The sequence below is a fragment of the Phalaenopsis equestris genome, unplaced genomic scaffold (assembly GCF_001263595.1).
Source record: "Phalaenopsis equestris unplaced genomic scaffold, ASM126359v1 Scaffold000596, whole genome shotgun sequence".
Classification (NCBI taxonomy): Eukaryota; Viridiplantae; Streptophyta; class Magnoliopsida; order Asparagales; family Orchidaceae; genus Phalaenopsis; species Phalaenopsis equestris.
In genome coordinates this window covers 429,592-449,523 of record NW_018165036.1, presented here as the reverse complement: position 1 = coordinate 449,523, position 19,932 = coordinate 429,592, and the positions used below count along the sequence as shown (strand labels likewise).

The 19,932-nt window shown below is 35.3% G+C and overlaps 1 protein-coding gene across 1 annotated transcript in view; it reads left to right on the top strand.

Moving 5' to 3' along the window:
* The first annotated feature begins 259 nt into the window (after positions 1-259).
* The window catches only part of LOC110029581 (SNF1-related protein kinase regulatory subunit gamma-1), a 32,868-nt gene continuing 13,195 nt past the window's right edge, over positions 260-19,932 (top strand). The window contains exons 1-4 of the mRNA XM_020731934.1: positions 260-595; positions 8,735-8,907; positions 19,374-19,478; positions 19,575-19,850. Of these exons, the coding sequence (XP_020587593.1) occupies positions 424-595; positions 8,735-8,907; positions 19,374-19,478; positions 19,575-19,850 (726 nt within the window). The 5' untranslated portion in view covers positions 260-423. The remainder of the gene's footprint in view (positions 596-8,734; positions 8,908-19,373; positions 19,479-19,574; positions 19,851-19,932) is intronic.

Genomic DNA, 19,932 nt, shown 5'->3' with positions numbered 1-19,932 from the left:
TTGTAATTTTGACGCGGCAAAGCTGTTTCAGGGGCAAAATAGTAAAAAGAGGTTCTTGATGTTGGACATGTAAATAAGATAGCTTCAACTGGTATGCATGTAAATTCCCCCCAAAAAAAATAAAAAATAATTATGCAATGTTTTGTTTTAGTAACACGGACAAAAATAAAATTGTGCATAATTTTGCGATAATTATCCGGAACAGTTTCGGGGACTGTGACGCGTGAGAGCGACCATGCCAGATCCTGAGGCAAGCTTTGCACGTTTCAAGAGACTGCTTAGTCATCATTTTCCTGGTCAATCGTTGTCTTTCAGGGATAACAATCAGAGTGTACGTTTCTGGTCTCACTCTCACTGGAGTCGGAAGTCTAGAGCAAGAGATACAAAGAGATAACTACGACGGCAAGTAGCAAGTGATCGGTGATGGATAGTCCAAGGACGCCTCGTGGGTTGTCGAGCCCGGAGGCGAAGATCGGGCTTCGGGTGGAGGATCTTTGGTATGTGCAGGAACCGATGCTCAGCCCATCGGAGAAGCTCAACTCCTGCTTCGAGAGCATACCTGTATCCTCCTTTCCTTCCGCTCCTGCTTCTCTAGGTAACCCATGCGCCCCATCTTAGCTGCATCCTTTTCTTTTCCTCAATCGCGTACAAATCAGATAACAGTAATTTTGTTTAGCTCCAAGTCTGCCAGCTGTTGAATGAATTTTCAATGATTCATTCATTCAATAGTTGTCTATTAGAACTATCGCAGTTATAGCTATCCTTATAAAAAGCTGTGATTGACATTTGTAGCAGGTTTGTGCAGAAGCTCTGAAATGTGCGTGATATTGGTATTTATATTTTATTTTTTGTGTCTTTAAACTAGAGTTGCCAACTTCACAGAACTTGTTGAATTCTTTTAGGACATATGATCAATACAATCCGGGAGAAACCTGGTGAAAGAGGTGGAAGAAAGTTGAGGGATTTTTAAAGAGAGAGTTAGAGAGAGCTAGAGTCAGATCTACTCCTCTTCTCCTTTTTTACCTTCTATTTATTCACTATTGAGCCTATGTGCCCGCTCAGGGGTCTAAGAAATAAATTGTACGATACGGAGCCTCAGTAGAGTTTCCATTAACAAGATCCTTGGTGTGGGAGTCAGACGACTAATAAATGGTTACATATATGATATTGGATTGGAGTTATTTTATTTCTATCTAATAGAACTGTTCACCAAGCTCAGTGATGCAGTTAGGTACTTATTGTCGAGCTTAGTAAGAGGATTCAACTAATAAAAGTGGGCCTAGAAGAAGAACTTGGGAAATTTGAGTGAGCTCAGCTGGAGGAGTATGCTTGAAGGCTAAAGCTTAGCAAGCTCGGTCAGAGGAATTTACATGAATGTTGATGAGCTTCCAATGTAATCATGGGGCCTTTCTGGGCGGCAAGATAATTTGTTGTCTGTCCTCTCCAAAAGTACGACAAATGAATACGATTATCCTGATCATATCCAGACCATTAAGTGCATGGTCGGTGGGATTGATCCATTAGACCCACGAAGCCTACTTAATATTTAGGTTTTTGTTTTGCTTAAAGAAACTCATTTTTAGATATACATTTAGTTTTTCTATTCTCTTAGTTTTTTCGATTTTCGACATCTTTTCTTATTTTAATTAGTTTTAGATCTTGACACTTCAATGCTTTATTGTAGAAAAATGTGTTGGCCTGAGACATGTTTTGAATCCCGCGACAGTTCTTAAGGATTGTGTTATGGAAGCTTGAGTCACACAATCAGTTGAAGAGATTTGATTATTTGTTGGTGAGCTTGCTTCTGAAGGAAACATTTACAATCCGCAACAATCTCATACTTTTTGTTTGTTTAATGTTTGCAGATGAAAGGGTTGTGAAGATGCTCGATGTAGGTGAGAGTAGTGCCATGGAAGTGAAAACCATTGCCTCTAAAGCACTTCCTCTGGAGGAGGAAACAACAACCACTACTGAAAATAGATCATTGATGGTGGATACTATAACCTCTTCTATGACTGTTCGTGGGGCCGACTTTGTCCACGCAGACCGCTTGAGTACCAAGTTATCAACTTCTAAGGAGTTGTTAAAGATCAATGAGGAGCTCGTTGAAGCTCGAGAAGCTTGTAGAAATTTGGGAGGAGCTAGTGATTGCAAAAGATAAGATGGTGCACCTTGAATATAAACCAATCAATATACAAGACCATGTAATATGTATGGAAGGTGACTTGTAGAGAGCCAATGAGCATGATTTTTCTTTGGAGGATAAGTTGGCAATTAGTTTAATAAAAAATTAGGATAATCACAAAGAGTTAGAAATATGAAATTGTTGCTCAACAAAGGACTATGATTGTATTTTTTTTTTTTCTTTCATTCTGTTGTTGTATTGTTTGACATTGAATTTTCTAAGCTTCTTTATATACAGAAGATGTCTCAGATAGTCTTTGATATTGCGATATGGGCACAATTATTTTGTGCTTTGACTAATTTATTACGCGATAACATTTCATTTTTTTAAACGTTTTTGTTAATAATTGTGTCCTTTCGTTTCTAGAATGTATTTTCTTTTTTAACTTTACGATTATATGAGTGGGTATAGACAGTTCAAATTCTACACACTTTCTTATTTTCTTCTCTGCCCTAGCGCTTCAGTTTCGTGCCCTAGCATTTTTTGTTTTCTTGCTATTTTTTTTACAACTATAACAAATCTTGAGGATTCTAGCCCGAAGGCAGAGATGATTGCCACCATTATGGAGAACATTAGGAAGAACTTTCTTGCATCAAAGATGTCCGCCGAATCATCATTGACTATGAAAGACCTTGCCACGATACATAAAGACTGTATTTGATGATTCTTATGTTCTTTGGCTACCTTGGGAGGATAAAGTTCTGAACACTATACTTTCGTACGAGGTTTGTTGTTATCAAGATTAGTTCCGACTTAGCCTGTGCTTTCTATTGTACGAAGAATTAATAGATATTCTCAATTTTTTCGGGTTAGTCCTTGCATAGATTCACCCAAACTTGATAGCCAATGCAATGTCGATGATATTATTTTCGAGGAATAGACAATTGTTCTGGTCGATGAACATTTTTCGCCATTTTGTGCCAAGGCGTTAAAATATGGGTCAATAATGTTTGTCCCTATGAGTAATAATATCGAATTTAGAAAAAAAGCTTCCTTATTGGAGGAAGAATTCCTGCTTTGTCCGTCGTAAGTGTGCTTGGACAAATTCTCATAGCCCCTCATCTGTTTGTTAGGGGTAGGACGCCTATCTTTACACATCTCACACCTAAGGAGCATCAAAGCTATGTCATCTTGAATGGTGAGATGCTTCATGCTGCAGGCTTTATAATAGTCAAATATGTGAAGGCAGGCTTATTTGGTATGTGCTAATCACGTTCTCGTGATGATACTTTTGAGTAGTCTTTTGAAAATTTTTCTGAGTACCATATTTTCTATTTTCAATAAAGTTGTGATGACCTTTTGCTGAGCGGCCAAGATATTGGGATATTTTTTATCATTCCAAAAGGAGATGCTATGGCTCCCAACCCTCCTAGCCTATTTGGGATAACAAAGATAAAAGATGATGAGGAACAAGAGCAGAGGAAAGGAATGAGGAGGATGTGATTCCCCTTACAAAACTCCCAAGAAAATCCAGGAGGGAAGTTGGGATAGTAATTAAGGAACCGATGCTAATTCTTGAAGTCTTTGAGCTAGTGCTCGAAGTTAAGGAAAAAGCTATGTTGATGGAATAAATACTTGCTGCAACTCTCCCCAAGAAGAGGAAGGTGGAGAATAAATTAGATGTTGGTGCTACCTCCTCGGGGGAAATTGCTCCTAGTTCCCCATAGGATCGCCTTTACATGATCAACGAGGCTTAAACTCGAGCATTGGTGGATTTGAGTCATGACTCGATGGCTAGAAGGACTATTGTGAGAGACTCCTCTAGTTGGGCTAGTCATCCATCTCGTAAACTTGGAGAAGTTGGCTAAGAGAGCGGGCATTTTTGCTCTTCATGCTCCACTTATGGAGAGTTTGGCTATGGCTTGACAATGGGGATGCACTGTGAGTGTATCGCATTTTGAGTTTTGCAAAGAGCAAACTAAGCTAAAGCAATCTCGCTCCAAAGATGAAGAGAAGTCAGAGATTTTGTGGAAAGAAAAGGAATAGCTATAGATGAAATTCGCAGAGGATACAAAGCAACTCGCTTCCTTTCAAGCACAAATAGAACAATTGGAGGAAAAAGTCAAATCCTCGAAAGTGCGATGGCTTAGCTGAAAAAGCAACTGGATCTATAGAAGAAATAACCTGAGGAGCATAAACGAGCGTCTGGGCTTTTGGGTTCATCAGTCTGTCAAGCTCAAGAAAGAGATGAAGAGCAAAGACACCACTTTTGAAGGCATGATGAAGTCTGAGGACGCCGATCTAAAAAGGTGGCTTGGAGATGAAGTCACGAGCTTTAGTAAGCAGATTAAGGAAAGGTGGATGCTGGAAGAATTCCTCAAAGAGTTAAAACTAACGCCAAAGTACAAGTTGTTGGCTGACCATTATGTGAAAATGATTAAGTCTTAATTGAGTGCTCTGTTATAGAAAGAATCTTTGTCTCCATCCTGTAATGACTTCGATTGTTGTATGGAGCTCATTGAGGAGCCCAACAATGAAGAAGACAAACATGACATGTCTTCCACAAATGATTGATTGCTTCTTTTTTTCTTTATACATGTACAATTTAAGGGCATATACATTTTTGTTATACATTTTTGTTTTTTTTTTTTTGAAGTAATTTACCTGATTAGTTATTTTTATATACAATTTTGGATATGCCGCATTTTTTGTCTTAGTTGTGTGATTAATCACTATAATTTGCATAAATTTTTAGTATGAAACAATTTGTTCAAGTCTTATGATTTTTATCAATTCAGTAAAAAGTAATGATTCTTAGTTAAGTCATCATATTGGATTGGTAACATTAAAACCTACAACGGATCTTGTCATCATTGGCAGTGAAGTCCTGACCAGATTCACCTTAGGGGAAGACTCATGCACTACTCATTGCACTTCTAGGCAACAGGGGAAGTCGGTCCACCTAGTTTTGACCTTTGTTTTAGAAGTATCTACTATTTATTAGGTGATATGAATTGTCCTCGAACATTGATGATTAGAAAGATAAACAACTTGCTTGAGCTCGCATGATCTCACCTAACCGAATAAGGAATAAATCTTACTCGACGTTGCTTAGAACAATAGAGATAGAAATCAACAAGAAAATGAAAGCTAAATAATATTTCACTTCTTATTGTAGAATAAGTAAGTTGACCCGTGACTTTGCCGGCCCATGTTGATGCGCTTTGTCAGGTCACGATTGGGACATGTGAGGGACTTCCAGAATAAGAGTAGCTGACAAATTTACTAAAAAGGAGAAGCTTTACTATCCCCTTTTTGAATTTTACCTGTGTTGAATAATATCAGTAATAGTAATTTTAATATATAAGAATAAATATGCAATTATGAGGTTAAATGAAAATGCGACACTCATTTTGTTGCTTTCTTTGCGGTTCTCGCGATAACACTTCTTTTAGAGGTCTATAAATAGAGTGAAAGAGGGTCCTGTGACATTTACTCAGAATAAATTCAATTAGAATATTCTTGCCGAGTAAAGAAAGGCTGATAAATGAAGATGATGCAATCGGATCAGCTTAAGGCAATAGAAAAAGTAAGCTATCATCATCGACCCTACTTGGCAAGATGTAGTCCTTTTATTATTTGATATCTGAAGTAGGGAGACTTTGATGCGTTGAATCTGAACTTACCAGTTTGTTCAGATTCATTAGGGTGTCAATTAGAAAGGAAGACAATCAGATAGCTAAATTAGGAGTTTTCTATAATTGGGAGCTTCCTTATTTAAATTATTTTCAATATTTTTGTTCTGATTTATTTCTCTTTTAGCTGAATATTCAGATTATGAATATGTATTATTAAGTTACCTAAAATTGATAATGCACTTTATTTTGTACCTAAAATATATTGTAAGATTATTATTTAATGGAATGAGCGCAAAGGGAAAAGGCAATTGAGCCTATTCAAAATTCAGTTTATTTTTCTCAAAACTTTGACAATAGGTGCCTTTGAGGTCATGGTGTTCTTACGCGGTTGAGGATAGGTGTTTAATGGGGTTTCACGTACATTTCCTCTGTTTGGTTGGAACCAATTGATGAGAGGTCTTTCTCGTTCTCTCGCCTCTTATTGTGTATATATTTGGAGCATTTCTTGAGCCTACTTTTACGGCTATGGAAACAATTGAGGAAAGGGAACGTTCGATGGGATCACTTTTGCCTTCTCAGGGCATTTTATCTAGTAACCAAGGGACCTTGTGACAACTCTCTGACAAGGGAAGCCTAAGTACTGTTGTTGCAAGAGCTTCCGATTTCTCAAAAAAATGAGTAACACAAACCTTGTACTTTTTATCTGTTTATGTGTGTTAGTTTGTAATATGTAAACTCAAGTTGAGTTATTCTTATTGTAAAGTATTCTTTATTATATGAATAAAATTTTTTGAATCTTTGAGTTGCTATCTGCTTTTATGATTCAATTTGTGTAAAGTGTCTTATCTTTTACTATTACAAATTTAGTTTGAACCTTCGAGCGAGTTTCCTTATCATAAATTTAGCATGAGTTTCCCGAGCTCAAACCATGAGCAAGTTCCTCAAGGTTAAATTTAGAGACAGTTCAATGAGGTGATTCATGTTTTGAATCTGTGGGAGTCCATTGCCTTTTTAACTAGAACTCACTTCCACGGTGTCAAATGCAAATAAGAAAGTGAAAGATAAGTATCTAGCTTACCAGTTTTGGTTCTAATAATAGCTAATATACTTTTTACTGATTTTGTTTGCTAAGCCATATCCATCATAAATTATTAGTTTTTCGAAAAAAAAGATTGTTGTATGAGGTATATGTTGGCCTCCACTCGAGAGAATTTTGACTCTCCTTCAGATCTTACTTCCTTGGGGGCTTGGAAGCTACTCTTATTTGGTTTTCTTGCTGCCTTTGGGCTCTAATTCGTTTGAGAAGATAGTCGATTATTCGTTAGCTATATACCTATTGTTTTTGGTTATAATAATTTATTTAGAGCTTAGTTTGTAAGAACTTTTTTTAAGAAAGTATATTTTGTTTTTACTATGTGTACTCACTATAAAATGAGTTTATGCAGGTTATCAGAGTACTTAGCCTTCTTTTTCTTTTTTGTGCACAATGATTTTATTTTATATATACAAGTGTGGTCGAATCGCCACTTCCTAGAGATAAATATTTTAAGATCATTCCCACTCCACGTTCTTCGGACTTTCTTGTCGAGATAGGTGATTAGCTTGTATGCACCTAGACCAAGTTGTTCTTTGATATGTAGGGTTCATTCTATGAAGGATCAAGTTTTACAGATGTCTGATTGCAAGCTGCAGCGTTAACCTTTTTTAGGATCAGGTCACTCCCTTTAAATTGTTGTTCCTTGACTCACGAGTTGTAATATTTTGTGGTTCTTCGTTGGACCTCCTTGATCACTGTATGAACAACGATAGCACCAATATTATGCTACTTTCTCAACAGGGCTTTCAATCAGGGACCTATGTTCTTCCAGAAGAAAAACGAAAGAAAAATGGAGCTGAAAATGCAATAAGTATATCTTTGCTGTCCTGTTTCAACCATGTAATGCTTTATTTACATTTGTCCGCATAAAGCATTATATTCAGTTACTCAGTTGCAACGAGCTTGCCAATGCAGTTAACCACTTAACTAACTTAGCTGTACTTCGAGTTCAATTTGTAACTGTCTTTTTGCAAGCATTCTGGGTTCGCAACTCTTTGCCGGCTATTGTGATTGCCACTTTAACAGATGTTAGCTATGCGTCAATTACCATTTAATGCTCAACCATCTACGAGCTCCTGTCACCCTTGGGCTTTTATTTGTAGATGAACAAGGAAAGTCATACTCTATGTGGTTGGGAGGAAAATTGATTTTGTTTGTGGTAACCAGACTCGAGCTGAACTCCAAGATTAAATTTTTGTTATGAATCCAGCTCTGGTGAACTTAAAAAATGAAAGAATTTAATCTGAGTGTAGTAGGGCCCTTCTAGTTTAAAAATATTTTGTTATTTATATAAATTTCAAATAGTACTCAAATTGTGTGCGTCTGTATGTGGGGTTTGTGTTTGGTTTAACTAAACACAAACCATTTGTTGACTATTAATTAATCTGTGTATGTATTTGGTTTGTGTTTGGTTTAACTAAAGTGGATGATGCACTTTACTTTCTTCTAAAATTTGTTGCAAAATAAATTTACTAATATTTTCCATGTTTATTTTGCTCATACATTCCATTTTAGTAAACCATATAGGTGCCGGTGGTAGTCTTGCTATACATATGGTTCCCTTGAATCGAAAGCAGGAAACTGAAATAAAATTAAGCAGATACCGTTAATACTCTAGGTAAACATTTGTTGACATTAATGCACTCTCCTTTCTCATCAGTGACCTGGTCATATATAATGGATTTGTATGTATTTACCATTTGATTGCCAGTGGATACTAATACGGTTGCACAATCAGCTGTTCTTTTGCTAGCATTTTTTCTTGCAAATTTTGCATGAATGATCTATTATTGAATGATCTATTATTGAATGATTTATCATTGGATGAACTTTTTTTGACTGATGGTTTAATTTGGAAATGTTTATTTCGTTCAGAAATTGAGATACCTTCAGATGCAAGTTTGTCTGATGCAGTGGATACTTTATCCAAAAACAAGATCCTCAGTGCACCTGTTCGGAATGTAGATGCACCAGAAGATGCCAGTTGGATTGATCGTTACATTGGCGTTCTAGAGTTTGCTGGAATTGCTGTGTGGCTTCTACATCAGGTTTACAAGCTTAGGTTTTTTTCTGCTGGGATTGTTTCTTAGATTGACATTCTCTTTCTTTCTAGATATAGGTTTTTTATTTGATGAAGCACTGGATAGCTTGACAGTTAATGAAATATCTGATGATTTGTGTTGGCGTACTTTTGAAGTGGTTGATTTGAATGACATGAATAATTTCTTGATCATCAACTAGCAAGTTGGTGGGAACGACACTACTGGAACAGCAAAACAGCGAAAAGAACAAAAGCAGTAGCAAAAGGGGTTTTCTTATATTCCACCTATGTCTCTTTACAAAGCCTATAAGCATATTGTGGAGTTGTGTTTCCCATTTAGATTTATTCTCATTTATCTCTCTAATATTATGTGTAGTCCTTTCTTTATGTGTTTGTTGTATCTTGAGTAAGTTGTAATTATAGGAGTTTTGTTTGCCATAAAGTTTACTCTCAATATAATGAGAGAAGTTGTAATTTGAAGATTGAGGAATAAGAGAATTTTCTCTAACGTTTTCCTTCATGTTATCAATGCCTAAACTATTGTTTCTGTGGTCATCTTGCTTCCAGTTCGAACTCTTCTGCTGCTGGGTCCATCACAAATGCCGTTGGGTTTGAAAACCTCTGCTCCTGCCTTCCCTTGGTTTGAACGCTTCTGTTGCTGCCTCTACCTGATAGTCTTAGGTTGGCAATCAGATCGTTCGAATGCATGTGTCTTTGCCTTCCCTTTGTTTGAACGCCATTGTCATGCTCTTCAGTCAGTTGCCAGATGGTGGAATAGCCGTCTAGTGAGTGTGAATCTCTGCATCTACACATCTACAACCCTTCTACTGGCAACTGCTGCTGTCTTTTCAGCAGCCCTCACTTGCTGGCCCACAGCTATCTTTTCTCCTCCGATCTCTTGTCTGCCCTCTATCGGAATCCCCCCGGCAGCCGCTATGTTTTTTTCCTGCAAACCATCCCTTCGACGAGCAGCATCTAGTCAGTTTTTTTATCACGAAATGTGGAGAGGTTTTGTGACAAAGTATGGACCTTATGGAATGAAGATGTCTAGCTCTACCTTGGAGGTTAGTTCTAACTCAGAGGCAAGGAATTTTGTCCAATCAGCCTCAAAACTCTCAACTTTTATCAGAAAACATAAACTCAACTAACATAGCTTATTTCAATTGCCCCAATCTGTGTTTATTTACATTAATGGAAAAGGATGAGAGAAACATCTTACCAGATATGACACAATTCCTGAGCTCACTAATCCTAACCATCGTTCATGAAAGATCCAGGATCATATGGTCATGTCTTGGTTGATTAATTATATGACCGTAAAAGCTTGATAAAATCCTTTGCTTTACAAGAAAACATCTTTGGGAAGCAACTTGTGAAACTTATTCAAGTACATAAAATACTGCACAATTATTTGAGATTGAAACAAAAGTGCATGAGCTCCAACAAGAAGAGTTAAGTGACTTAGTACTTTAAAACACTATCCAGATACTGGTTACAATTAGATATGTATGATACATATGTATGGAAGTGTCCCCAAAATGTCATGATATATAAAACAATAGTGGAGAAGAAGAGGATGTTCAAGTTCTTATTGAGCCTAAATAAGAACTTAGCGAGGTAAAAGGAAGAATCACGGGGATGAAGCCTCTCGCTATCACTAGGGAAGCCTTTGTTGAAGTTCAAAGAGAATAAATCATGTGTTACGACCTGACCCGAGGCTTGAAGTTAACTAAGACGGTCGGACGGTGCAAAATAAATTTTCTATATTCATCTACAATTTAACAAATGAAAGAGCCACCATTCAAGTTAAATTAAAATGATATATTTAAAATTGCCTCTTTATTGGTTATCTACGTCCACTTTAAACGTTTTCTTGTTTATCGTTCATCTTTTACTTAATTAACCTAAAAAATTAGTTTAAAATAACAATTAACTAAAAAAGCAGTGAATACTCATACTCTTAAACCACAATAACACAAGAGAAAAAAGTAGTAATATGTATGCCAGTGAAGCTTTTAATAATTCAATAAAACATATTTGATGTTATTCAAAAAATTTTATTATATTAGTAACATATCAATATTATACTATATTTGTACAACTATCTCATGAGCATTGTCTAAAAATTATGTCAATTAAGATACGTCAATATCAAGATCCTTTTTTATATACATGCACGAGTACCTTAGTGTTCCCACACTAGTACCATCAAATAGTGACTTTATCGTACTCATTCATACACATACAAGTAGTTAGCATAAACATATCATTCATGTATTCAGTACATTCAATTTAATATTATACATAAAACATACACCAAATGCATGAGAGTAGATAATTACAAATATTCATAACAATATGATCAATAAAGAAACAAAACTCTTCGGTATGGCCTGGGCTTGTTAAGTGAAGAGAAATGCTAACATCTAGGTCATATCTTGACTTTTTGAGTCCAGCCTCCGTTTGAGTCCTAGATTTGACAAGCAAATTATTTTGGGCTTTTGTTGTCGTTACAATAACAAACGGGGCTTTTTTACTTTGACCTTCAGCTTTTTAATAAAGAGAAAAGGCAACAACAAGGCCAAATCTTGGCTTGATGAGTCTAATCTCCCTCAAAGTTCTAATCTTAAGTGACAACAGTTTTGTTTTTTGTTGTTGTCGAACTGACAAATGAGGCTCTTCATTATGACCATGACTTGTTGAGTGAGAGAAAACACAATAACTTGGCCATATCTCAGCTTGTTGAGTCCGACCTCCGTTTGAGTCTTAGACTTGAGCAGAAGATGATTTATACATCATGATAACTGGCTAAATCTTGTAGATTTTCATAAATTTTCTCACTTAAAATTTGAATTCTGAGCAAGCTTTGAAGAACCTCTGATATTTAGAATCATCTTATAAGTTTGATATCACGCCAAATCTGTCTTTGATTGTTTTACTTTCATGAATCTTGAGCTATCAGAGTAGATGGAAGATAGTAGCTTCCTGATTGGTACTTGTTGGTCTCAATCACCATAAATTCTTAACATATTCTCTTCATTATCATTTCTTTGGTAATTTTGAAAATCTTGTGTGCTTTAGCAAACAAAGTTTTAGGCTGGTTATTTTTAGAAAGAATGATTTAGTATTGTTAAGCCCTAAAAAGATTTTTCAATGTCACGAGTAGGCTATTCATTTTAACCCATTTTAGACTTCTGAATTGGCTGTGGGTATGAATACTCACATCTGTGACTAGAGCTTATTGAACAATCGATTGCTAGAGTTGTAGTTGTTGAGCTCTCAGTTCATTATTTTACGTTCTTTTTTGCCTTCTACATAGTTTTATTCTTGCTGAAGAAGCTTCAACATCGTCTCTTCTTGATGCAAAAAGTCGAATATCCCAATAGTTATATTCGTAAGAACCAATAAAATCTTCTGTCTAATTATATTTTTCTTCGTAACTGGGACTTTTTTTTTAATTGTGGCTTGAGATGAATGTGCTAGTACCTTAACATACTGAACTACTTTGATGTTGCTCTAAACAGATATAATAATGACCATAGCGACAACGATGAGAATCTCCAAACCATCAAATTAGATATTAGCCATGAATAGTGGGATTCTTCATAAGAGAGTATTCTTATCTTTTGTGAGCAAGATAAAACATTAGGGTGCCAATCAAAGTGATATTTTCTAGTAGTAATATCTTCTTCTGAAATTCGGTCTTGTTGAATTTCTTTTCATTGACATTCTTGTGGTTGAACATTATATGTCATATCCCTCAACTCATTAACACAAAATTTCATCATGAGATAGTGATCTTCATGTATACATGCCATTTTGTTGGGACCTTTCGATAGTAGATTCTCAAATTAAGATCCAAGGTAATCCTCGATGCTTACTAGACAAAATTTCTGCTTTTGTTGGGACTTTTGGATAGTAAATTCCCAGACTAAGATCCAAGCCATACTTCGATGCTTACCAAACAATCTATTTTTCTGTTGGGACCTTTTAGCAGTGAATTTCTGGGCTAAGATTCATGGGTTATATCTCGTTGTTCACCAGACAAATTTCATTTTTCTATTGGGACCTTTTGGCAATTCTTTTAGATTGAGATCCAATTGTCATACTTCAATGTCCACCGAACAAAGTTTATTTTTTAATCTTTCATTGACATATTCCTGAATTGAAATCCACAGGACATGCTCTAATGCTCACCATATATAAATTTACTCAAGCTTTAAGTGATTGCAATATTTGAAAGCAATTCTATCTTTTTATTTCTCTTGCTAATTTAAGTTGCTATTATGGTAAAGAGATGATTACACAGTGATGGAAAGTGAACCTTCTCTAGCAGATTCAACAGAAATCTGTGAGCTCCAAAAATTTGACGACTCCCCAGACTCTCTATTTTGTTGTTTCATTGAGAGAGCATTCAGGTTAAATTTTTAGAATGTATAATAGATCATAGATAAGACACTACCGAAAGATTTGACCCTCATTTTGTGAGAAATTTTTGTTTTGGGGTTTGAGGTTTTCTATAGGTGCAAGCTCTTATAGTTACTTATTCTGTTGACAGGAGAGCACTTTTGATTAAGGCTAGTCATTGAGAAATGAATATTAAATAGTAACAACAACATATAATTTAAGTTGTAAAATTTATCACTTGGAGTTTAAAATAAATGGTTGGGCAAATGATGACGAACACGATCAAGATCCCATGGTCTCGTAATCTCTAGTAATTGTGGTCTTGATCTACTTAGTTATACAAGGTGGCGACTCAACCTGACAGAATGATTACTTATAAATTTAATATATGTCTAATTATCAAGATATTAATAGTACTTTTAATTAAATTAGAATTTTGATAATATAATCATGAGAGGTGGTCGAGAAAGGAGCAAACAAATAAAATCAATTGAGGCAAGTTTTACTTATGTCTTTTAATTTAGAAGATATATTAATACCTAAAATAAGATGTAATTGAAAAATACTTACTTTTGAGTAAGAAATCATGAAGTGATAAAATATTATGTTTTGCCTTTTTGGTCACTAAATAGATGACATAAAAAATTAAGTGGCTTCAAGAATCATCAAAAGGGTTAGGTGAGTTCTTATACATTTAAATTATAGTAATATTGATTTGTTATGTGTTTGATTCACTCTGTGACTTAGATAGATTTCATTTGGATCATATAGTGTATGTCATTAATATTTACATGTTATTTAAATGCATAGTTCAAGTTATTGAATGACATGATAAAAATGAGATATATTATTTGGATTGCTTGCGTGTGCATTTTTGGCTATGACGTAGCACATTTTTTGGCTACTAACGGGGGAACGTTAAGATACTCGTGCACGTAAATGGAAAAGAAATTGATAAGTGGTACAATTTTTTACGGTGCTCTTATGAAGGTTGTATATTATTAAAAATGATATTGATATGTAAATTATATAATAAGACACTCAGTGAATATTTAAAATCAACTTGAATGATCATATTAGATGACCGTTAAACACCCTTATATTTTTATACTGTTTAGTTGACTTGCATATTATATTTCTCTTCATTAAATTATTCTAGTTTAAGAGTATAAGTATTCACCAGCTTTATTTAGATAAATGTTATTTTAACTAAATTTTCAGGTTTAATTAATTTATTAAAAAATGAGCGATAGACGAGAATGTTTATAGTCGTCGGGGACAACCAGAGCTGATGTAAAATTTAATTGCATTGCCTTAATTCATTTTTCTAAGTGGTTCTTTCATTATTAAAATATTATTTATAGAAATGTAATGTTTTCACAGTCCGATCGTTTGTACCTACCTTGTTTAAGTCGAAGCCCCAGGTCGGGTCATGATAAAAGATAAAAATTTAATGTTTTTATCGTCCAACCTTCTGTCTTCACCTTGGTTATGTCCAAGCCCTATGCCAGATTATGACAGGTACTTGGATAGGAGGAGATTGACTCCATTTTGACATACATAATAGAGAGTGATGGAGTTGCGGGATTTGGGAGGAGTGTGCAGGATGTGTTGTTACTAAATCACAGATCCATGAGACATTCTTATTTTATTTTTTAGTTTACTAGTCATTTTTATCCGTCTTTGTATGAAAAAAAATAAACAAAAAGTTGTTTGTGATGTTTTTGAGTTTAGCAAGCTTACTAGGAGCTCTTATATCAGCTCTAGAAATCAAAGTTATTATATTTTTTATTTGATACATTTTGAGATTTCGGGATCTTGTTCTACAAGTTCAATGAATGGTTATCGATATTTTGTAACTTGTTTAATTATTTTTCTCATGTTACTTAATTGTATCTGATGAAAAATAAGGGTGATGTGTTCGTTTGTTTTAATGATTTCGATAAGGCAATCCATACTCAATATGGTGCAGTAGTGAAGGTATTTATGTCTGCGTTTGGGGAATACTTGTCAGACTAAGTGGTACAACATCAAACCACATAACCATATACACTAGTGCAAAATGAAGTGGCAAAGAGGAATAGTAGGCACATTCTAGAGGTAACCTGAAGCATGATGGTTGCAATGAATGTTCTAGTGGCAAAGAGGAATAGTTTTGGCAGATGCTTAATTGATTAACAAGATATCCTTGAAAGTGCTAGATTGGAAGTCTCCTTATCATATCATGAAAGGAGGTAATAGTGAGATACTCCCATTGAAAATATTTGACTGTGTATGTATTGTGATGGACAACGTAACATTAGTAGGGAAGCAAGATCCCATAGCTGTGAAATCTGCTTTTGTGGATTATTTTGCCACCCATAAGAGATATGTTTGTGGGTGCTCGATAGAGAAATGACTATTTATGAGCATGGATGTGCTCTTTAGAGAATTTGAACCGTACTACACCCTGGAGGTGATCTCACCCTTTGATGGCTCGCCAAATATTGGATGTATGAAGCAAGAGGGGGTAAGTAGTGATGGTGAGATTGATTCATGTAGAAGCGATGCCTTGTCATGTGATGAGGGATGAATTCATTAAGGAGACAAAATATGAGGAGGTAGTATCTGGAGGTGGTGGGACTTAAGGCTGAAGGGGAGTTAAAAATCTATATAATTAGAACGAAGCATAATAAGGGAATAGTGTCTGTCGTGCTACTCGACTTGCAGGTTTCTTGTTCTAGTCCACCCCAACTCTTGAGACACCTACTTCATCTACCTCCAACTCAAAATGCATTAGTAATATGATTCTTATTCTCTCTACTTCCAACCCATGAATTTAAGGAAGACCTTTCACAACAATGTTGGACATCCTCCTGATCATTTTCGGTGAGAACATTACATTGCTCTATTTATTTCATACACTAACATATCACATGTACATCAAGCATTCATTACATTTTTGTCACTTTCTTTATACCCAAGTCTTGACAGGTAGCCTAGGAGAATCCTAAGTGGAAAGCGACCATGATGAAGAGCTTGGGGTTCTTGATGAAAACTAAACATGGGAAAAAGTATCATTACCAGGGAAAATAGCAGTTGGGTGCAAATGAATCTTCACAATAAAATCCATAAGGAAAAGTGGAGCATTCTAAGGCACAATTGGTGGTGAAATAGTACAATCAGACGTGTGAAATTGGCTATGATGAGATCTTTGCACTAATAGTGAGCTGAGTATGGTGAGGACGCTAATTTCTCTGACATTTAATGATGGGTTGAAGTTACACAAACTTGATATGAAGAATGCGTTCCTTCATGGTAAATTATTGGAGTAGGTGTATATGGAGATACTATTAGGATTCAGTACAAGTTGGACAGTAGGCAAAGAGTGCGGGCTCAAGAAGTCACTTTATGGCTTGAAGCAGTCTTCTACAGTCTGTTTTAGCAAGCTTAGAGAAGCTATGATGGACATGTGATATCAACAGATCAATGCAACCATTTGGTCTTTTTCGTTGAAATGGAGGTCATACTACTATGCTTGTTGTGTATGTTTATAAATTGATTATCACTAGGGATGATGGACAGAGATTGCTTAACCAAATGTAAGTTTGGGCGAAGATTTTAAATTGAAGGACAGTGGACAACTCATATACTTCTTTGGGAATGAGGTGGGCCGTGGACAAGAGAGAATATTCTTGTTTCAGAGTATGTATTAGATCTTCTTAATGAAACATGCATGCTGGGATGCAAGCTTGCAGCCTCTCTATTTGATCAGAAGACCAAACTGAGTGCAGAGGTAAGAGAGTCAGTTGATCGTGAGAGGTACCAGAGGTTGATGGACCGTCCGATCTATCTTAGTCACACTCGTCCCAACATCTCATTTGTAGTGAGCATGATGAGCTGCTACATGCATGATAAAAAAAAGGGTCATATGAACATAGTGTATCAGGTTCTATGGTATCTGAAGATTACTCCAGGGAAAGGGATAATCCGCAGGGAAAATGGGCATGTAGGCATTGAGGGTTTTTGTGACTCTAATTGGGCAAGTTGTGCAGTTGACAAGTCCACATCATAGTGTTCGTAGGGGGTAGTTTAGTCACATAGAAGAGCAAGAAACAGTCAATAGTAGAGAGGTCAACAACATAGGCAGAATACAGGGCCATGGTCTTAGGAGTTGTCGAGATGATGTAGTTGATAACCTTGTTGGTAGAGCTCAAGATGGACCAAGGAGCTCAAATGAAGTTATGGTGTAACAACAAGTCAGCAATGAACATTGCCAACAACTCGGTGCAACACAATAGAACTAAATATGTGGAGATTGATATGTTCTTCATCAAGGAAAAGTTGAATAACAGACTACTGGAGCTAGGTCATGTAGATGCTGGAGAGCAAGTGACTGACTACCCATTAAAGGATTTAGCTCATTAGATTTCTCTAGATTATCTGATGAAATAGACTTAGTGCTTTTGCCCATCTTGAGGGGAAGTGTTGAGATTTATATCCATTTGAGGGCACTATTGCTTAATAGGGTTTTATTTTAAGATAGTTGCAATGCTCTATAAGAGCTCAAGTCATTAATGAATAGAATCAGTTTTTTGAGCAATTTATTTCTTTTGTTAAAAATAAGTGCATTAGTTATAACCATGGGTATTAATAAGCATAGCATAATATAGTGCATTGCATTACAAGTGAAAAGGATTAAGGGTTGTTGGAATACATGCTTAGGACTGCTTATTGAGTCTAGGTTTATTTGAATTTAGTTTATTCCTTAATCTTAGGAGTTAGTTGTTATTTTTTCTTGAATTTTGTTTCTTGTTACATTCTTGGCTAATTTTTAGGTCTATTCTTGGAAGTTTGTTATTAGCTCCAAGTTTAAAATATTGTAAGGAAATATGTAAGGCTACACAAAAGGTGTGGTTCTGATTTACCTTCAATCTACAACAACAAATTTTAGTTTTTCTCCTCTTTCTCATTTCAAGAAACCAACAAGGGCATAATGATGATTTAAGATCCCTTTCGAATTGCTTAAAATTTAACATGACTCGTTTTTGTTTGGAACATGATTTTACTCCAAGCAACGAAAAATTATGATAAGCTAAATCTTGTTGTTCAAACTATAGTTGGCTATTAACATCATAACGATGGGATGATATAATTTGGTATGTATTAAGTGACGGTTCTACTAGTTGATACAAAATGAAGTTGGATCATTCAGATTTGCATAAAATGGCCATTTCTTTTTATCAAAGGAATCCTTTCATTCAAAATGCCCATACTAGTTGGGTTTGTGAGGCTGCATCCACTTTTATTTACCTTATATGTGATTGAAAATTTGAAAATGAGATTCATCCTACAACAATTTTTGGCTATTACTGGAATGATAATTATAAAGTAGATTCCATGAAGACCAGGTTGCTTGCGGAGGCGCTAACAAAAAACTAACACTTATCGGTATTTATGATGACTCATGTTGTGAAATAAAGTACACAAGCTTCCCAATTTTCCGTAAAAGTACAAGTTTCAACCAATGATGATGTCCATAATCTCTGGCTAAACGAATTGTTCAACCCTTTTAATTTTTATGATTTGGCCTATTATATATGTTTAAGTTTATAAAAATAAATTTTTTTTAATACAAAAAATTTACCGGAATAAAATTTTTATAAAAGAGAATATATTGTTAATATATTTTAAGTTAGATTGAAATAAAAAAAAGGAATAAATATTTACATGGGATTATAACATAATATTATATGATCAAATAATTGATTTTATCAACTAATCTACTAAAGCATAAATTTTGCTCCTAAGGTGACAATTCTATTACGTGCCATTTTTATGGGCCATTAGCATGGTAAAGCTTACTAATTAAAGAGAGTTGGGATTAGTTTATTTGTAACCCTCTTACATGAATAAGTAATGACGCTATATACTGTATACGTGGCGAAATTGCATCTTAGATTATATGTAAATGGATGTTGAATTAGATAGGACGGTCATGCCTTACTCTATTAGAAAGTTCAAAACTTTTGTTTAATAGGATTTGACATTGTGACCTTCAGAAAATATTAATCTCCTATTTGGCAGACAGATGTAGCAGCATCTCATGGGAATGACTTTGGAGCCAATTCTTCAACAGAAGGAAGCTTTTTTGAATATCTGACTTCTTCACACTTCTATAGGAATACGAAGGTTTTTATCCTTGGAGAAAATTTAAATGCATTCTGTTAAATGCTCCATGATTTATTTGTGTTGTGTCCAACTTGACTATATATATTATTTCCACAGGTTCAGGACATTTCAGGGTCATTCCGCTGGGCTCCTTTTCTAGCGTTACAGAAAGAAGACTCATTTCTTACCATGCTTTTGCTACTATCAAAATATAGGATGAAGAGTCTTCCTGTTGTTGATCTGGGTGAAGGAAAAATTGAAAACATCATCACACAGTCTGCTGTTGTTCATATGCTGGCAGAATGTGTTGATCTTCACTGGTTCAAGAACTGGGGAAATAAGAAACTCTTTGAACTTGGTCTTCCTATCATTGAACCAGAAAAAGTGGTTAAGGTGCTTAACTGCCACTTTTTTTTTCATGGATTTAATTTATAAGCTTCTCTTGAATCTAATATGTTATTTGAATGAAAATGGG